This window comes from Neolamprologus multifasciatus, chromosome 11 (genome assembly GCF_963576455.1).
Source record: "Neolamprologus multifasciatus chromosome 11, fNeoMul1.2, whole genome shotgun sequence".
In the NCBI taxonomy this organism is placed as follows: domain Eukaryota; kingdom Metazoa; phylum Chordata; class Actinopteri; order Cichliformes; family Cichlidae; genus Neolamprologus; species Neolamprologus multifasciatus.
In genome coordinates this window covers 24895868-24916171 of record NC_140449.1, presented here as the reverse complement: position 1 = coordinate 24916171, position 20304 = coordinate 24895868, and the positions used below count along the sequence as shown (strand labels likewise).

At 38.7% G+C, this 20304-nt stretch overlaps 1 protein-coding gene across 6 annotated transcripts in view; it reads left to right on the top strand.

Moving 5' to 3' along the window:
• The first annotated feature begins 8679 nt into the window (after window positions 1–8679).
• The window catches only part of LOC146508583 (polycomb protein SCMH1), a 31522-nt gene continuing 19897 nt past the window's right edge, over window positions 8680–20304 (top strand). Inside the window, exons 1-8 of one of the 6 annotated variants that reach the window (XM_085177164.1) lie at window positions 8680–8814; window positions 9397–9529; window positions 11070–11138; window positions 11378–11455; window positions 11712–11782; window positions 11880–12114; window positions 13789–13877; window positions 14031–14277. In XM_085177164.1, coding sequence (XP_085033290.1) covers window positions 11114–11138; window positions 11378–11455; window positions 11712–11782; window positions 11880–12114; window positions 13789–13877; window positions 14031–14277 — 745 coding nt within the window. In that variant the 5' untranslated portion in view covers window positions 8680–8814; window positions 9397–9529; window positions 11070–11113. The other 5 variants (XM_085177169.1, XM_085177163.1, XM_085177166.1 and 2 more) reach the window with 5 other exon arrangements.

The following is a 20304-nucleotide window of genomic DNA, read 5'->3' as shown; positions in this document are numbered from 1 at the left end:
TCTTTCTCTCTGTCCATCAGACGGGCTCTCGCTCTCTGTCTCAGCCCATCAGTCCGACTTTCTGCCACCGTCTCTCCCTCTGTGTCAGTCTGTCTTTCCCTCTCTATATTTTCCAGACTCACCCATTCTTGGCCAGTGCCTCTCTCCCTCTCTCTTTCTTTTTTTCAGTTTCCCAGAAATGCTTTCTCCTTATTTTGCACACTCTAGCCACACTGAGCAGACTAATTATGAAATCAATGCGTTTGCAGCTCCACACCATTGTTTTCAGGTCATCTTCAGAAAGATCTCACATGACCACACATCCCTCGCCACCTGATAAAATGTGTGTCAGACACAGTCCCGTGTTTATTCCTACTTTTTGAGTTACATAATATAACTGAACTCAGTATTCAGTTGTTTTCTTATTTTTATATGCAACATAAATTAGAATATTTCCTCATCATTATTATTATTTGTGTGTGGCTCTGCTGAAAATAAAGTGCAATCACTACTAGATGGAAAGAGGAAGTTTTTTTTCTGAAGTTTACTGTTACAAACCAAGATTTTATCATTTCGATTTTTACAAAACCCACATTACTTTTAAGAGGATGTGTGTATATGTTGTGTTAAAATGAAAAAAAAAATATTCAAAGCAGTATCATGGAATGTCAAAAATAAACGTGGAGCTGATTAACAGTTTCTAGAAACTAAAGCTAAAAATTTTGTTTAGCCTTTTCTGTGAAGTTGTACAGCATTAGCATGCAGACTGGATTTGTTTCCCAAAAGCAATAACTTGAGTCTGGAGATTTTAGATTTTAAGTACTTTGGAGAATGTCCATGCTACATTTGTATTTCTCACAAAACAGACCCACAACCACTTAAACAATGCACAATAGCCTGTATTAGTTAGTGTTTTTATTTGTGAGGTGGAATCATGATCAACTCCTCTAGTGTTTATTGATTATTGTAAAATTATGGCCTTTGCATTGTATTTCCAGTTGTAATAACCGCCCTTGGAGTATTAGGGACTGCTTTGAAGTGCACAAAGCTGTGGATTACAGCTTTTGCCCTCTGCACCCACTGTGATAACACATTTATCTCAATGAAATGAGGAGCTGCCAATTTTTTACACATTTCTATTTCGGTTTGAACATAGTCTTACTGTGGACATATTCTAACTCGGATCTTCCCTTTTTCCTTTTTCTTTCCCGCTCTCTCATTTCTCTGCTCTCTCTCTCTACTTCTGATCCATCTACCCCCCGTGTTCCCAAGCCTGTTAATCAGCAGATTGTTAATGAAGGCCCAAGTTCAAAGACACACACAGTGAGAGAGCGCACAAGAGAGAGTGAGAGCGGGCGCAGAGCAGAAAGACAGGGAGGAGTTTTGGACCAACTGTCTGTTTGTCAAAACATGTCCACCCGTCTGTCTCTTTGCCTGTTATCTCTTCTGATGTGAGTCCCTCAATGAGCTTCCCGCAAGGACCACAACACAGCACTCGCTCTTTGGGTTTCCCTTTCATGTTCCATTAAATGTGAGCAAGTAGGAGACAGAGAGACAGCCAGAGAGGGTGAGAAAGAGATTAATTACATGTTTCAATAATGGAGATTAATTAGTATTATTTAAACATTGACAGTATCAACTAGTTGTCAAGCATTTTGCGAGACACACACAAGAGCTGTGGCCTTAATGGGTAAATTCATGTCTCACTGTGGCAGCCTAAAAGTCATCTCTTCACACTTTTTCCCTCCTTCCAAAGCCTTTTCAATACTGTACATCAACTCCACTGGCATCTGAAATTGTTGTTTTTGTGCATATCATTTCATGTTTATTTCTACCTATATTAAGATTCACCAGCTAGACATAATCTTCTTGACATTTATTGTTTGCTGCCTCTCCAGTCCACAGACAAAACACTGCTTTTATGACAGACAGCAGCACAGAGAAAACTCTGAAAGTGAAAATGGTCAAGTTCGGCTAACAAAACATACCCTCCCCCTCTCGACGAACGCTAACACAAAAGTGAAAATCCGGAAAGAGAAAAATCAGACTTAGTGGAAGACTAGTCACTGTCCCTGAAAAACACCAATTTAAATGGGTGAAAGGAAACGGTGAGGGGAGAGGGAACGACGACGGAGAGCGTGAGCTTTCAAACCACATCCCGACACCACAGGCCGACTTCACCCTTTTTAACAGCGCTATATTTCCCCAAAATGTATCAGCACGGGACAGCATGTGAAAGCCAAATGGCAGTGAAATCTCTGATAAATCAAGGGAAGTTTTACTCTAGAGGGAAGTTCTGTCTGCTATAATCATTTACGAGGGAGTGACTGCAAGATCTGCAAATTATCACAAGTAAAATTAACTTGGACTTGTGGGCACAGCTTTATGCTCATGCAACTGCGTACATATTAATGCAAACACGTACATCCACCTACAGCTAAATGGGCAAGAAGTAGCAGCAAAATATGTTATCGTCGTAGATCCCAAAATAAGGATCAGTCGCCGTTTTATTTGGTAAGATGTTACATCTTCTTTTCCTACTTGTTTTTCCAGCTTTGCTCATTCCAGGAGGTAGGCGTGCGTTTCCTCTACACTAACCAACTTCACATTTGTGCTGCATCCATGCTCTAACACCTGGAAACTGTCTGGTATTAGCTTAGGTGTTTTACGGTGAGCGCTGAAAATGAGGCTTATCTCCGTTAGAGCTCATACAGGCTAGGTTTGTGTGAGTGTTTTAGATGTATACTAAAGTAACAACATCTCTGGTTGAACTCTCAGCGAGGGAAGTGAGAAAAACCAAACAGCGGGCATCCGCCTCATACTTAGCTCTACAGGGTGCGTGTGTGCGTATTTCTGCATGTGTGTTTATTAGTGTTTGTGCCTGTATGTTATGAGTGTTTGTGCATCCTTTCTCCAGCAGGACCCCCAGATCAAAACCGCAACCCACTCTCCCTCCCCATGCCTCTCTCTTTCTCTTTCTGTCTCTCTCTCTCTTTCTCCATCTCTCCACCCCCTCTCTCATTAAAAACTGCAGGCCCTGGCTTCTAATTAAATCCCACTTGAAAAGTCTTAAAGTCAGCCTCAGATTGATTCAATTTGCATTTCTGAACAGAGAACATTGCCTAAAAGGATTAATAAATTGGACGAAAAAATGCCTTCTTTCTGCGCCATGCCGTCAGAGCTTGTAAGACAACATCCAAAGAGAAATATCCCCCCTCAACAAACGTCTATCCAACATATGCTCTTGCTCGCTCTCTCTCTCTCTCTTGCATTTCCCTCCCAGGATGCCAGCAGAGTTGGGAAATGTGTATCAGGACTCTGTGAGCGTGTGCGCATGCATGTCCTCGTCTGTGGAAAAAGTGCAGAGTCCTCTGAGGCACGGATGGGAAGGAACACACGCAATGTGACTCTCGCTATGCGTACGTGTCTCGGTGTGCGCGCGCATATGTTTGTGTGTGTCTGTGTGTGAGAGGGGCGACTTTGTTGGAGCGTGCCAGAGTGCCGAAAGTGACAAGGAGGCACAGTGGGAAAAGATCCTTGCTGTACTGTCTGTATGTGCAGAAACAGTCCACGGTGGTGGAGCCATGCCATTGGCTAGTGTACACCTACAGGCAACATGTTTGGAAATCTAAAGACTCGTTGCCAAATTTGAGAGCCAAATTCAATTAGTGCGATAAAATGAAAAGAGCAAAAGTAAGACATTCTGAACAGACCAAAAACTGACACTGCTTCAAAAGAAAAGAGCAAAGACTAATATGAGAATTTAGATTCTAATAGACACAATGGGTTGTTTTGAAATTGTTCATGTACAGATTTGTTGTATTTATTGTGAAACAAAATAAGGGAAGATTACCTCTGAAATTTCTTCTAAGTACAGCTATCAAAGGCATTTGTATCTGCAAATAAAGTGGTGCAATTTTTTGAATAAACGTTTGCATGTGCTTTGAGTATGTACAATCAAATATTCCAGTGTTTTCAACTCAAACGTTATTATAGAAAAATGGCCTCAGATTATGTTGTTTATCTGGTTTGTATTACCTTTATCAAATGTCTGTTTTCATTATGTGGTTACAGTCACATACTGTCTTTCTTATAATGTCATTTTTTCCCTTATAAATTCTGTCTTTTGTGTCTGAAGAGGTTTTACTGAATCAGCAGACAAGTGGTTGTAAATATCACAATTGGTTGTAAATATCACTTTGTATTTCAGTAGATTTTTACTGACGTTTTCGAAAACTGTACTTTCATTGCGGGGGGGGGGGGGGTATTTATAGAAAGCTGACTGTTGAGTGGGACACATTGTCACTGTTGTTATTTGCCAGTCAAACTAGCTTGTATAATGGCTGATGGGTTTTCATAGACTTCCCAGTGGCTCAGTGGGTGAAGCCTTATTAAAAAAATAAAAACCCTAAAACCACATGGCAGAGAAAAGAACTCAGTTTACAGTAGACATGGCCTGACAATACTACAAGACAGCCAGAGAAGTTAGAATGTGAGATTTGAAGTATATGTAATAAATAGCTATTGGAAAAGAAAACCAAACCAAAATATTTTAACTACTACTAACTTTTTTTTAAAGGAAAATAAAAATGCACAATCAGAATAAATTTTAATGAGATTTTAAATGATAGTGAGTGGCAAAGATAAGCTGTAAAATCCAGTGGCCAGAGGAAAGCCAGTTTACATTATGATGCGATGAGAGCTTTCCTCTGGTAGAATTATTTGCCCCCGCCTTGTATAAAACAACACTGACCCCTAGTGATAGTGGTGAGGATCGTCCTGCAAGTGATTTGCATATTATCTAAATCCAGACAACATGCATGGACATGGAGAACAGCAGTCCAGTATTTCTTTCTGAGTGCGTTTCTGTCTCTGTGTGTGCAGATTGTGTGCATGTGTATTTATTCTTCTGCATGTGTACATTCATGTGAGTGAATAAGAGTGCAGAATTAAAGTACAGTCTGCGTACAGTGCATGTCCATGCGCCAGTACATGCATGTGTGTTTCTGCGTGTTCTAATAATGGTGCCTAGTAGACTGGGGCTGTCTTTGATGCGATGAAGGCTGACAAGCGTGAAACAGGTCCAATCAGGCACGTGGGCGCTGCCAATTAACCCTTTTCACCGTGTGAAACCAAACATAATTGCCTGGGGTGCAGGGGGCCACTGGGGCATGGCCTGCCCAGCGTAGGCTGAAATGGGCATTAGCAGTACTGCCAGGTGACCATTACACACAATTGAACTGCTGGGTGTTTCTCTTAATCGCATGGTTACAGTTGCTACCCAGACCTAATTGGTATGGCATTACCAAATAGCTTCTATTTCTAATTTTGACATCTACACAATTTGTCTAGAATTTCTTTATACTGTGTGTTATTATTGTGTTAGAATGTGTGGTACAGTACTGCACTTCTGTTATGTTTTTGCTCTGATTTCGTTGTGGAAGAATGTGGATTTTACTGTTTAGACAAAAATAAATCCTCTATTTAGTTTTATATGCTGCCACAGTTATCTTCATAGTGCCGTAATAATCTCAACTGGAACAAATAGTGGTTATTAAGCAAGCTTTGCGTGCTTTGATAATTAAATTTTATTCATTTTATGCTCAAGACAAATACCCCACATCTTTAGTCAAACACCCAAAACTAGATCATTTCTCTGTACTGAAGCAGAAAGATTTTCTACTCCTATTTGTCTTCTTTTAATATTCTTGTGACCAATTAATTATCACAATAATTACCAAGAAGTACTTCAAGAGCGCAAACCTCCACCAAGGCAGCTCTCTCGCTCTAGGCAGTGTTTACATTTAAGGGAATAGTATTGAATAGTATTGTATTAGTATTGTATTTTGTTTTTTGTTTTTTTCAGAAGTCAGATGTGATATATGTTGAATCATTATATATAACTTTCTATATTTTGACAATGCATACCACACTTGTATTAACCATAGTTTCTAACTTTGTGCAAATTTCTGACCAATAAATCATTAAAAGTACAGACAGTATTAGTTTGAGGTTATTTAAAAGAAAAACTGTACTTCTAAATATATATAGAATTATATGTAATTACATTTTCCAACAAACTGATGTATTCTTACGAGCGTGCCATATAGGGACATTTAAATTTGTCCCTGCGCCTTCAGACTCAAAATATGAAGGTTCATATCTATTTTTTATGTATTATGTATAAAATGTAATATGTATGTAGTAGGAATATTGTGTATTATGTTCATACCCCTTCACCAACATACCTTCACCAAAGGAACAAAAATGTGAAGGAAAGAGACAACTACCAGCATCTTAATAAAATGTCTCTTCTGTCTAAACTTACACCTCCTCTAATGAATTTAACTCAGGGCTCTAAGCAAATGTACATAAATATGCTTATTTATTCCAGATTTACTTATTTATTGTTGCAATTACTTATTGTCAGGTGTCAGGTGATTAGACATGCAATCACCTGTCTGTGAAAAGAGCAAGCTAAACAGCAGCAACAGCTGCTTATAAGCTAACATTATGCTAGCTAATGTTAGGCTCGAGTGTCCTAAAAATAACACATTAATAATAAACAGTTTGATTACATTCTCACATTTGTCATCCATTTCAAATACAGTTTCACTAAAGCCAGTTAACAGCAGCTATCAGAGGTTAACAATACCTAACAGCGACAAAAACAACAGCTAACCAACAGTTTAGCATATCCTAGACAACTCACCTCAGTATAACCATATCGGGCTCCTTTCAGAAACTTTTACAGCTTCTTAAAATAAATAATAAAGTAAATAAAGTAAATAAACCTTTAGTAAATAAAGGTGGTCCTTAGTTGACATTGACAGCTGAGGTAAACAGTGGACTGACAGCCTCCCACAGGTTGGGAAAAGCTTCTGGTTGCAACCGGATCCAGTCCAAATAGTAGCAGAAACACACCAGCCAGTAGGAGTCATTGTGGGCTACAGTCTAAATGTAATGTTTTTGATCTCTCTTTGTTGACTAAAACATGTTTGTCCTACAGCAGCCATACTAGGTAGGACTATGCGCATCCAAAACTATATTTTAGAAAGAGTTATGTTTGGCGTTGATGCGTTTCTAAAATTTGAACAATTAATTACATTCAAAAACAATAAATAAAGGGTGTTATAGAGATGTGAGTGTTCCCAGGTGCCTATGGTTGATGAACATTTGTCATTTTATTTAGTACTAAAATTCATCCACAAACAGGAAAACAGGAAAATTTATAATTTAAAAAAAAAATCTGCATGATAAGTGTCATTGTAGTGTAAATACTTACTGAATACAAATAGTGAATAAAATGTTTGAATAATTTTGCCTGTATTAATATTGATTACTACTACTAGCTTATTGAAAATATGCCGGTGTCATCCATGTCTGCGTCATAAGATATGAGACAAAAAATGCATATAGGACTTAGAGTCATGTGCTGTGTTTTTTCCCCTTCATGATTTCTTTCTTTTTTATATAAATATATTTGTCACACGTTTTAAATTTTCAACTTAAATAAATAATAATTAAATAAATAATTTATATAAATACGATTTGGCAGTAAAAAAAAAGCTTCTCATAGGTTTAAGATATTCAAGATATTTAAAGCTAAATAACTGGTTGCACCACCGTTGGCAATAAGAACTGAAACCAAGTGTTTGTGACAAGTGGCTATAAGTCTTTTACATCAGGAGGAATTTGGCTCTTTTTTGTAGATCTGCTTTAATTCAGCCACATCTGAGCATGAACAGACTGCTTAAGGTCACGCCAAAGCATCTCAGTCAGATTTAAATCTGGAATTTGATTTGGCTACTCCTTTTTTTATAAGTTTTTCTTTTATAAGTGCGGTTGAGAGTTCGGACACAAACCATTAGCCAGCCATTCTCCTTCAGGATTTTATGGTAGAGAGCAGAATTTATGGTTCCATCAATGATGGCAAGTCGTCCAAATCCTGAAGCAGCAAGGCAGCCCTAGACCACTACCAAAACCATGTTTTACTGTTAGTATGATGTGTTTTTTATGAAATGCTATTGGTTTTATGCCAGATTTAACAGGACTCAAACCTTCCAGAAACGTAAACTTTTGTCTCATCAGTCCACAGAATATTTTCCCAAATGTCTTGAGGGACATCGAGATGTTTTTTGGCATTTGTGAGATGAGACTGTGTTCTTTTTGGTCAGCAGTGGATTTTGTCTTGAAACTCTCATGGATTCAGTTTTGCACAGTCTCTTTCTTATTGATGAATCATAAACTGTCAAGTCATTGATCACTGATGCAAGTTCTTTAGAGAGTGGTCTGGGTTCTTTTGTGACCTCCTAGATGAGTCATGGATGCACTCTTGGAGTAATTTTGGCAGGCCTGCGAAATTGGCTCTAAACATGGTTTGCTGGAATCCCAAAGCCTTGGAAATATATTTAAAACCCTTTCCAGACTGATAGATGAGCAGTGACTTTGTTTCGCAACTGTTGTTTTAAGATTGTGGCATGATGTGTTACTTTTGCAACCTTTAAGCCTAGTTCATTTTATGCGACAGGTTCTATTTGAGTGAAATCGGTTTGATGATCTGTAACATATAAGTATGTAAAACAATAATAATAATAATAATTATTATTATTATTATAAAACATTTTCACTGCATTTTTAACAACTACTTAAAATACCAGCTTTTGCCGCTAGGGGTCACTGCTGTGCCGTTTCCCCATCATTAGCTCGACTTGCCCGTCTGCCGGACTGTCTACCAGACAAGAAATGTTGGCAAAACACCCCTCCTCATCGTGTAGGGAAAAAATGGCGGACCCACAAAAGCGCTAGAAACAAATACACACGTTACAAAGCAAGGTAAACATCCTCGGATACACCAAGCGGCATCTCCGTTAAGGCTCGACTTCAGCGCTGAGCCGAAATGACCGCTAACTAACCTCACAGTGCTGGTACGCTCCCGTTTTGCTAATGCTAATATTTAAAATCAGGTCGGCGAACTAGCGTGCCACCTAGCATGCTAAGCTAGCACGCTAAATCCGTGGGCATGTCTGTGAAGCCGTGCGTAGCATAGCCTGCTGGATGAGATGTCTGCACTGGCTTCATGCATGTTTGACTTTCATTCAGTGGTGTTTGGAGAGGTTTGTGCAGCAGGGGTTGCTGTTAAACTCCTGATTAATACAGTTAACGCTGCTGTCATGTAAATGAGTATTCATGGAAATAAAGCGTAGGAGAGGGCGGGGAAGAGGGTCCCATGTGCTGGCTTTGTGTTTTGAATGAAGCTCAGTAAATTTCTCCATCGTAGCCGGTGATATTTTGTTTCTGAATATAAAGTTAGGAGCTCCATTTATGTGTGAAACAACTGTTACTCCCTGGAGTTTGCAACAGGAGGGATGTGCTGCTGCCGATCACTGATGCCAGTCCTCCTGTCACTTTTTTCAGCCTGAAAAACAGGGAGCCGGTCGCTTTAATTTGGGAGCCGTCCCCCCTTTGGCGGTGGAAAAAGGCGCACTTCTATTGAAAGGGAGCTCATCCGATAAGGAGAAACGCAGCAAAACGGTTATGAAGTTATAAGGTAGGCGCGTTTATAATATGAACAGCCCATATCTGGTTTAAGCGACACTGTGGATGCTCTGCCTTTGCTCTTTTACATTTTCCACGCAAGCTCGGTTAATTTATAACAGCCCTCATAATAAAGCGGGAATATTTTTTCTCAGCAAATTCAAATGTTTGGCAGATGGTTAACATCTGCGTTGCGACTGTTACTAACGTCCTCACATTTCTGGCTTAAACTACTTAAATATCGGCCTTGTTTGATTACTTTGTGGTAATAAATGTCGCAGTGGGGTGTGGGGAAACTGCAGAAGCAGCCACTTGAAGCACTTGTTTATATCCGTTGACCTGCTGACCTTTGTGTTGTGTCTGGTTTGTAGTGTTTGTGAGCCCGGGTTAGGTAACAGGGGTCACTGAGCCTTAAAACATGTTGCTCTTGCCGTAACCTTGGCCTGCTGACAGACGGCGAGACATTCATGAACATTCAAGACACTATGCGTTATATTATGGGCAATAAACCAATTTTTTGTAATCAATACTAGTTGTTTTTTTTTTAAATTAATTATTAAATTATTTGATCAAAGTTGAATGGAAAGTCATTCATAATATTTCCAGATGTGAGCTTTTTAAAGAGGAGAAGACTTAAGTATATGATTTGTTTCTGCTGCTTTAACTGAGAGACCAGTGTCATGTTTTTGGGATAAATCTCTTACATAAGCAGTCAATATCTCAACAAAGTTATTCATTATGATCTCACAATGTATGTGTAACATGTGAAAAACTCCACAAGTCCACATGCAGTGCACTTTTGATCTTTGTGATGAACCCCTGAGAAGACAAGTAAGCTTTAGTAAAGTCTCCAGTTCTCTGTTGCCTTTGAATAACAATAGTACATTTTATATGTAGTAGCTGAGCCTTTGGCCTCAAGAATATATTATAGAATATATTAGTGTGATTGGTTCTTTGTCAGTGATGTAAATTAAGAGTTGTGCATTTTGATGGCCTTAGTTATCTATGATTTTAGAAATATTCCGCCATCTGTTAGTATAATTACAATTTTTGGGGAATGTCTATGCTTAATAGAGTGGTGCAGAGTAAAGGTTTCCTTACTGAAGATAAATCCCGGAATTTCCTGTTTATTTCTGGTCATTTGAGAAACAAAATGTTTGTTGCACTTGAGAAAATGAAACTCAATTTAACAGGTTAAAAACAATATATTTTATCACAGTGCTTGTAAACTAGTTCACTTGCCTCAAGGTGTTTCTTTTGTGCGGTAAAGACACTAGAATAATACAGTTCCATTTAAACTGGCTGAAAATTTCAAATCCAACGTGTGTAAATGGATTTATTGAAGTTTGATGCTGCAGTGTTGTATCAAAGGCATCATGTTAGCTGATTTATGCCCAACTGTCTCCAGACTTCAAGGTGACATTTTGTGTGTGTGTGTGTGTGCTAATGTTTAGAATGTGACTCTATTTTTTAAATCGATAAAGGAAAAAATTGCCACAAACATGCGTGACTAAGCTTTAACTCAGTTTTTGTGTGTTTTATTGCCTTTACAGTGGAGGCCACTTTTGTTTTGTTAGTTGGTCAGTATTGTTGGAGCATGAGGAAACCTGTACCACAGAAAGGTGAGTTTGTTTTATGATTAATATATTTCTAACATGTTGTATTATTTCTAGATTGTAGGTGAAGCTAGAAATATGTAGCATGTCATCTTTTATGCCCCGAAAATGTTGTTATGTTGTAATAGTCCTCTAATTCCTGACATTGCCTGGAGCAGTGATTTTTGCCAGGTATTGCAACGTGTTGACTGATGAGAAGATTACCCATAGTTAAAGGATTTTCTTGCCTTTCTTGGCTCTTCTAGCGATAGAGTGGAAAGATGCCCGAAGGATTAAGCATGCTAGGAGTGGACGGCCTTCCCGCGTGCCCTCACAGTACCAAGGTATATAAAGCAATGGTAGATGAAGTAATTGTTCACCAAATGTAAGCAAAAACAATGTGACACTGTTTTTGTTTCAGTATTTTTATTAACTATTCAGACATTTTTTTACATAATTATAAATATAAAAAATATATATATATTTTTTGTTTGTTTGTTTTGTCATGGTAAAAATATAAATCTTGTACATACAATGTAACAAATGTGGCAGTGCGCGTGACTGGAAAAAGATGTATTAAAGTTTCCTGTTATTCTGCAGGGCACTTCAGTTGGGAGAAATACCTGAAAGAGACAGGCACTATTGCTGCCCCTGCCTCATGTTTCAGACAGGTATGTAGATTCATGGCTGATTGCAAAGTGTCATTTTTATAGGTCTTCATTCCTTTTTCTTTTTTTTCTCCATATTTTTGCTATCATCACTGTCCAGAGCCTAACACCTCCCGTAAACGAGTTCAAGGCAGGCATGAAACTGGAGGCTCAGGACCCGCGAAACACCACGTCTACCTGCATCGCCACAGTGGTGGGCTTGACGGGTTCGCGGCTGCGGCTGCGCTTGGATGGGTCTGACAACAAAAACGACTTCTGGCGCCTGGTGGATTCCTCAGAGATCCAGCCTATCGGCAGCTGTGAAAAAAACGGAGGCATGCTGCAGCCACCGCTTGGTGAGGACACAAGCACAACCACACATGAGCATCTTTGCATTTTCACACAGTCATGAATTAACTTCACAAACTCTACTGTTGTCTCTGCTCTGAGAAAGCGACAGAGCAGAAATGGAGTCGAATTATGATGAATTAAAAAAAGCTTAGAGACAGTTTTCATCAATGACTGTTTCTTTTCCCCCCAAAACAAGAAGATAACTAAATAAAAACTAATGCATGAGGACCAAAATTATGATGACATGTATTGACACTTTGGAGAGACAAGAGACAAGATCCAATCAGGGCTAATTAAGATGTGTAGATAGGCGGGACTAGTTTGGAAGTGATCCAATCAGAAGTGATTTTCTTCTGATTGGATCTAGATCCTAGATTTTCCTGTCTAGCTACCTTTGTGAGGACCGAAATCTGCATTCTACTGTACTTGTGAGAACCAACAGGCACTTGTGAGGACACACTCACTGGTCCTCACAAGTTTGAAGGCCTTTTTGAGGCTCAAAATGGGGTTTTAGTGTCAGGGTTACAAGTAGGTTATGGTTAGGTTTAGAGTAAGGGTTAGGGTTAGGCATTCATTTTTAATGGTTAGGGTTAGTATAAGGGGCTAGGGAAACCATTATGTCAATGAAGGTCCTCACTAAGATAGCTGAACGGGCTTGTGTGTGTGTGTGTGTCTCTATGTCTCTCTCTCTCTTTCTTAATCCTGAACCCTAACCCACACACATTCAAGAACTCCAAAAGCACTACGACACTTTTTGCCAATTTAATAAAGAGAGACTTTGTCATGCGTATCTCTCCACAGTGTGCCAACAGTGTGTGTCAGTGGAAACATAGGAAGAGGACAGGGACTAATACCGTAGGCAGCATTAGTGGGCAGAGGTCTGGTGTACGGGTTCTTACTATCTTGGTGTAGACCGAAATCTGAAATTTACTATACTGGTAGGGACCAACAGCCCTCATGTGGACCAAAATCCAGGTCCCTACGGGATTAAAGGCACTTTTCACACTCAAAATGTGGTTTTAGTGTCAGGGTTACATTTGGGTTATGGTTAAGTTTAGGGTAAGGGTTAGGGTTAGGCATTCATTTTTGTTGGTTAGGGTTATGGTAAGCAGCTAGGGAAAGCATTGTGCAAATGCGATGTCCCGAGGATAGCAAACCCAGACGTGTGGGTGGGTGGGTGTGTGTTTGGGGAGATTCCCGTGCTCCATGATTCTCATGAAAGAAACAAAATGTCAATGTGAGGAAGGAAGAGAGGAGTAAAACAGTTTACTTTTTTAAATTCTCCATTAAAAATCAGTGTGGAGCAACTTTGAGTGGTTAAGAAGATGGCAAACTTTTACACTTTATATTTTAGTCGACAGAACCAACTTCAGATTTAGTCTATGGTACTCTTTTGATACGTGGTTGACTTAAACTAAATGACTTTAGATGCATAAATCGGACTAAAACGAAATGATGTTTTAGTTAAAAGACCATGACTAAAACAGAATCAAAATTTGCTGTCAAAATGAACACAGCCTACTACTTTTGTAGTGATTATCCTTGATGATAATGAATGATTCTTTTCACTCTTGCTTAATTTACAGAATAATTTCATGATTCATTGTTTGATTCATGGTGATTCAACCTTTTCATTTTGAAGCTGGTGTCGTAATGAGAATATTTGTGTCCTTATTCAGGTTTTCGACTCAATGCGTCCTCCTGGCCCATGTTCCTTCTGAAAACACTAAATGGAGCAGAGATGGCTCCCTCTCGCATCTTTCACAAGGTACCTGTACAAGGCTCACAAGCTCAAAAAGCTCAGCATTCACAAAGATGGCCAACTCTTCTGATGTATGACACAATAAGAACATCTATCACACGGTTTGACTGTTTGATAACTACCATATCTGACCCTTTTCTTTCACTCCATATTCCCCAGCAGGAGCCTCCCGCCCCAGAGCAGAACTCCTTCCAAGTGGGGATGAAGCTGGAGGCTGTAGACCGGAAAAATCCCCACTTTATCTGCCCAGCGACAGTAGGTGCATTGCGTGGTGTTGAGGTGCTGGTCACCTTTGATGGCTGGCGAGGAGCCTTTGATTACTACTGCCGCTATGACTCAAGGGACATCTTCCCTGTTGGCTGGTGCACCCTCACTGGAGACAATCTTCAGCCACCTGGCACGAAAGGTATGAACCTCATAAATACGGTGATACCTAAGAGTGTAAATAATAACTATAATATTGGTGATCTTCTAAAACGGTGAACAGAGCTTGAGTTATCTCTATCCTGAGCAAGTGTTCCATCATTGAAAATAACTGATGGTATCTATTAGGGATGAACTGATCCGATATTACGTATTGGTATCGGTCCGATACTGACCTAAATTACTGGATCGGATATCAGAGAGAAATAAAAAATGTAATCCGATCCATTAAATATCACAAAAGCGCCTCACAAAGCCCAGCTCGTGACCTTAGCACGTCGGAGCAGTATGCGTCACGTGATAGAGCGGCTGTGGCGTGCGAGACCTGTCAGCGATCTGTTTGAGCATTTGGAGCCTCGCTACCAAACCATCTCCGAGAAAGTTATCCCAGAGAAGTAAAGCAAGCGTCTAAGTTAATCTCTGAATGTTTGTAAAGCATTCCCACGTTAAGCTTAACAACCGAGATATGGAGCGACTGTCTCTCATTCTCTCCCCCTCCATCTCTCTCTCTCTCCTGCTGCTACTTCAATCATGAAACTGATCAATGATCAGCTGATCGGCTTTTCTGTCGCAAGTCCCGTCTCTCTTGTTTGTTTATCGCCCACTTTGCGCCAGAAAGAGGAAACCAGGGGGTAAACAACAGCAGCACGTTTAAGCTTGATAAGCTATTGTTAGAATTTATTTAATATTACTTTCTACACCAGGATCCTTTTCTACACCAGCTGACAGCTGATAACTGTGCAGGGACGTGTCTAGCAAAGTTTTGCCAGGGGTCCAGGTAGGGCATTAACAGCGAAAAGGGGGGCACAAAGAAATACTTTTCTTTCTTATTCTCATTTAAAATGTCTAGCTTTTAATAAATAATTATCTGAATCTTACAACCAAAGTTTTCATCTGATGTAAAATGTATAGAAGTCCATTATTGTATATAGTAACTATTAAATCTAATATACCCTAGTAAGTTATAGTACTGTTTCTTTTGAGAAGGTACCATCTGTGCAGTCTGCAATTCTGTTGAAGAATCTATTTAATTATTGTAGAAAAATAATAGTTTTCTGTGCATCTGTTTTACGCATGCATTAATTACGATTACGTCAATTAAGCATCACGAGGCGAAGGGTGGGGGGTGGTTCCCTATTTTTTTGCTGGGAGTTGGCAACCCTATTAGTTAGGTTGTTTAATATGTCCTCTAAGTACTCTTTAAAATACCAGAATAGGGAGGATGGTGCAAGTTTAAGTTTATTAGATTGATCAATATTGCTGAACTATGAAATCTTTGGGGTGCAGTGTATTTTTTGCATACAGGTATAACAGAAGAGCTTTAGTGTTTGGTTTTTTAAAACTTGAGTATTAACTTATACAAAATACAGCAAGATATTTAAAAAAACAGTTTTATTGATGATAAAATACACTATATCGGATTCATGGGTAGAACTGCGCAATTATCAGGGTTTTAATAGTTTTGCAATTTTCATTAGTTTTTATTTTTATTTCGTTTTGACTTCAGATTTTCAATTTTATATCAGTTTTAATTAGTTTTTACCAATTGTTTGCTAGTTTAGTTTAGTTTTTATTTTTTTGAAAATCCTTAGTTTCAGTTTAGTTTTGATTAGTTTCAGTTATAGTTTTAGTTGTGTTTGCAATAATTAAGTGTAACAAAATCCCAGTTTCATCATATCAGTCATTCTCTTCTGCTTATCCTTGGGTATGTTGCTATTCCAGCTACCATACCCTGCACCCTGGACAGGTCACCTGTCTGTCGCAGGGCTAACACGCAGAGACAGACAACTCACATTCCCACCTATGGGTTCTTTAAATAAATAAATAAAGGCAGATGAACAACCATTGATACCAGGCAACTATAAAACGTATATCTTGGCCCCAATGAGACTATTAACTCTTGCAGCACCGGGTGTTCGTAATTTTGGTTCAAGTGAATTGATAAACGTTTTGAAGGTAATTGACTCACACAGTTGTGTAGATATCCCAGTCCTGTTGTCTCGGGATGCATCACGCTGCCTTGCCTGGGGTTAGCTTCTGTTTTCTGGGGATGAGGGTTGAGTGTGCTCCCTTACCTTCTCAAGGTAAGCTAGCTTAGCCTTCTTGTGTGAGCTTTTCAAGTGCACTTTAAGGTTTGTGGGATTTTTTTCCCTTTAGAAATGTCCCTCATAATTTGTCTGTTTCCACTACAAGACACTTGCTTTATCCAAAACACAGTCATATTCAAAGTAATCCCAAATTGGACTCTGGCGCTTTCTTCCGACTTTTCCTGACATGATTCTGCGCGTGGATGGAGCAGCAACACAGACGACTCGACTAACGTACTTGCCACCTGCTGGCATAATGAGACACAGCAAGAAAAAAATCTGGAAACTAAACTTCATTTTCACCCTTGACTATTGTATGACACGCACACATCAATGAAAACTAAACACATTTTTGCTATAAATTCAGTTAATTTTAATTAGTTTTGTGAACACTCATTCCAGTTTTGGTTAGTTTTCCTTTTTTTGTTTTTATTTTTATTTCCGTTAACGAAAATGTTTTTTCACTTCTAGTTTTCGTTATTTCGTTAGTTTTCGTTAACGATAATAACCTTGGCAATTATGACTAAAACAGCAATCCCTGTGATATTGATTGATATTAAAATTACAGTAATTCATTAATATTTTTTTGTGACAGAAATGTTTTATAGCACTTTCATGCAAATATAACACTGCCTTCACATTCATGCTGTCATGCATTGCTGCTAATGTAAACTTTGTTGCATTAATTAAAAAAATTTGGTCCTGCTCATTCATATAAATAAGTGCAGTTATTAGAAGAAATTAAAAAAAAAAAAAAAAGCAAGCAACACTTTGAGAGTGCAATCCTCCGCCAAGGCAGCTCACTCTCTGGGTATTATTTAGGAAATAATATTGTATTTTGTATATATTCATTTTGTTTTCTTTGTTGTTTTTAAGCGTACCTTAAGTTTGTGGTACAGTGAAAATAGTGCATTTTGGGGTTTAACCTGAAAGAAAGGTAGATGTGAAATATAAAAGTGAGATCAGCACTCAAATGGGACATGAAATTTGGATGCAAGCTATAATGTGATATTTAAAATTCCTATTTTCTAGTAGGGGTGGGCGATAGAAACGATATACGATAGAAACTATATAAATTAGGCCAACGATAGAGATAGAGATTCTACCGCGATAGCGCATGTTGATGATGTCATCAAGCTGCGCCTGTTTTAGATTAGGTTCGATTAGATTAGGTTTTAGACCCCTTGAATATGTCAAGCCTCCACTGTACCATATAAGAAGGTAAAGACCATGACGCCATCTCTGAATAAAGTTTTATTAGGATCATTTAATCAGTTGAGTTATTGTTAAGTGTATGCAAACTTCTTAGCATTTAGACAGTTTGGTGATTTTTATTTTTTTAAAAACAGAATAAATGAGTTTCTCACCTGGCCAGCAATTCTGTCCAGATCTCTGGTTCCCTGGGAAGTCAGTCTGCGACCACTGATTTTAAAAAAAGAAAGCAAGAAAAAGCACAAATTAGCTGATACAACAGAATACCATTCACCTCTAGAAAAATGCTTAACACTACAATAATGAGTTTATGCCACACTAACCACAGCATTACAGTGAAGAAGCCACTGAACAATTTTTCTCCACAGAACTTAATTTTCTTGCTCACTTCTATCCCAAGCCAATCAATTAGCCCTGTTGTTACAGAGCGATTAAATCTTTACTGCAGTCTCAAAAAATGATTTCTACCTTATGCATTTACAGATTTCAGTTATCCACATCACATAAGCTGGCCCATTTCACATCAGCAAAAGCAATAAACAGAAAACTGAGACACTGTTACTAAGTTTTGCAAGAATGAGTAACAGCATGTGTAGAGGCATTGGTGTAGGTGTGTACCACTGTGCCCATGTTACCCATAAAATAAAACAAGAAAAAAAATCAATTCAAAACAATATTGTGGCATTTTCTTGAGCTCACCAAGTATCAAAATATCAACTGTCAGTTAGCTGGCATCTCCATGTTTTATCAGCAATAGAAAGCTGTGCAAAAGTATGCTACTTAGGGGATTTAAGCTTCATACTCCAATGCTGCAGCTAGGGGTGGGCGATATAAACGATATACGATAGAAACGATATAAATTTGGCCAACGATAGAGATTTTGACTATACCGCTCTATCACGATAGCGCATGTTGATGATGTCATCAAGCTGCGCCTGTTTTGGTCAAAAGCATCGCAGCAGCTAAAACCATTATCATCTGCAAATTATGCTGGGCGACAGTCATAGCAAAGAGATGAAGCACTTTTGAAATATGGGGAAAGCCAAAAACTGCGCTTCCTCCACTTCCATAACATTGATTCTTTAATGTTGAATTCTCTCGCAGCTGTTCTATTCCCATGTTGTTGCAGTATCTTAATAACTAACCTCGATGAATTATCTCAGATGTTCTCCTGACTGAAGTTTGGCCCATTTATAGCATCCTGCTATGCGATTGCATTTGTCCCCAACCACCAGAATCCCTCACGTTAACTTTTAATGAGTGGAAAAAAAGTTGGCGTTTATCCTCCAGCTTCACTGTGCTAATGTTATGCTAACATAGCTGTGTCGCTAGCAACATTATATACCAGGTAGTCCAACTTCAGTAACCCTGCAAACGCCACTAATGTTTAGTTTTCTCTCTTCATTTATGTTGGAAGTGGTAGCAGACCTGTACGTTTTATTAGTTTCAAAAATCTCTCAGTCAGAACATGGAATGAAATGTTTAGGTGGAAACTAGCGAGCTAACTTCCTGTTAACTTGTAACTCCGTTAAATTTAATCAATTCTGTTTTCATGGATGCCTGTATGTTAAACTTAATTGTTACACCTGGTAAAGCAGCAACGCTGATGATTTTATTAAAGATGAAAGAATTTAGACCGTTTTTAACTCTCAGTGTTCGTTTGACTTTGGGACCTGAAGTGGACGGAGTTTTGGACCCAGATTACTCCGTGAAGCTCCTCACTACTGCAGCCGTAATGCTCTGACAATCCATCGAGCCAGTGCGGCTTACCAAAGTTGTACTAAAACATTTTTTAACAGATTTCTGCACGCCAAAATCAGTTCGAGGTCAGTAAGCACAACCAGAATTCATACATAAGGCACTCTCTCGATTTTTGAGAAAATTAAAGGATTTTAAGTGTGCCTTATAGTGTTGAAAATACGTTATACAGAAGAAAAGAATCATATCGCCCAGCCCTATTTTCTAGTATCATTTCCTATAGGGTTGCCGATTAAATTATTTAATTTTAATTAAATAAGGTTTTGAAATAGGTTCTGTTTTTTTTTTTTTCACCTGATCTAGGTGAACTTCCTTTAGTTTCTAGGAAGTGCACTTCCTAGAAACTAAATATAAAGTCTATCACTCCTTTCATTGTATCTACATAATGGATGTGAATAAAACTCATAGTACTCAGTAGCCTTGTGTTCCTCTAAATTTCCCCTGTAATGTTTTGCACATAATGCAGGTATTTTTACTTTGATAATATATCTTTTGTCCAGTAATTTGACTATTTTCCTGAAGCCTTTCTCTACTCACCACATATTTTGGACACATATCTTTGGACACTATGTCAGTGATTCTAGTGCATCTTAGTGACACGTAGTACGCATGTGTTGTCTGAGTTGATGTTGGATGATTGATTTTAATAATCATTGCATTGTTTCTCTAGTCCTTTGTGCATTAATTATACTGCCGTTTGTCTTGTTTTCAGGTGGTTGAATAATATAGTTGTGTTGTACAGCATTTGCTGCTTTCTTTCTTGGTTAATGTCCATTTACACGTGGGAAGCTAACGTCACAATCAAGATTAAAATTAGTTATCAAATGGGCAGCCCTGGTCCTGGACTAAAGGGTGTTTTTGACTGCAAAGCTTGTCATGCAAGAGCAACTGCTAGTCCCTACCTGGTGCACGTGAGGTTGACGGGTACAGATGGGGCCTCTAGGGATTGCACA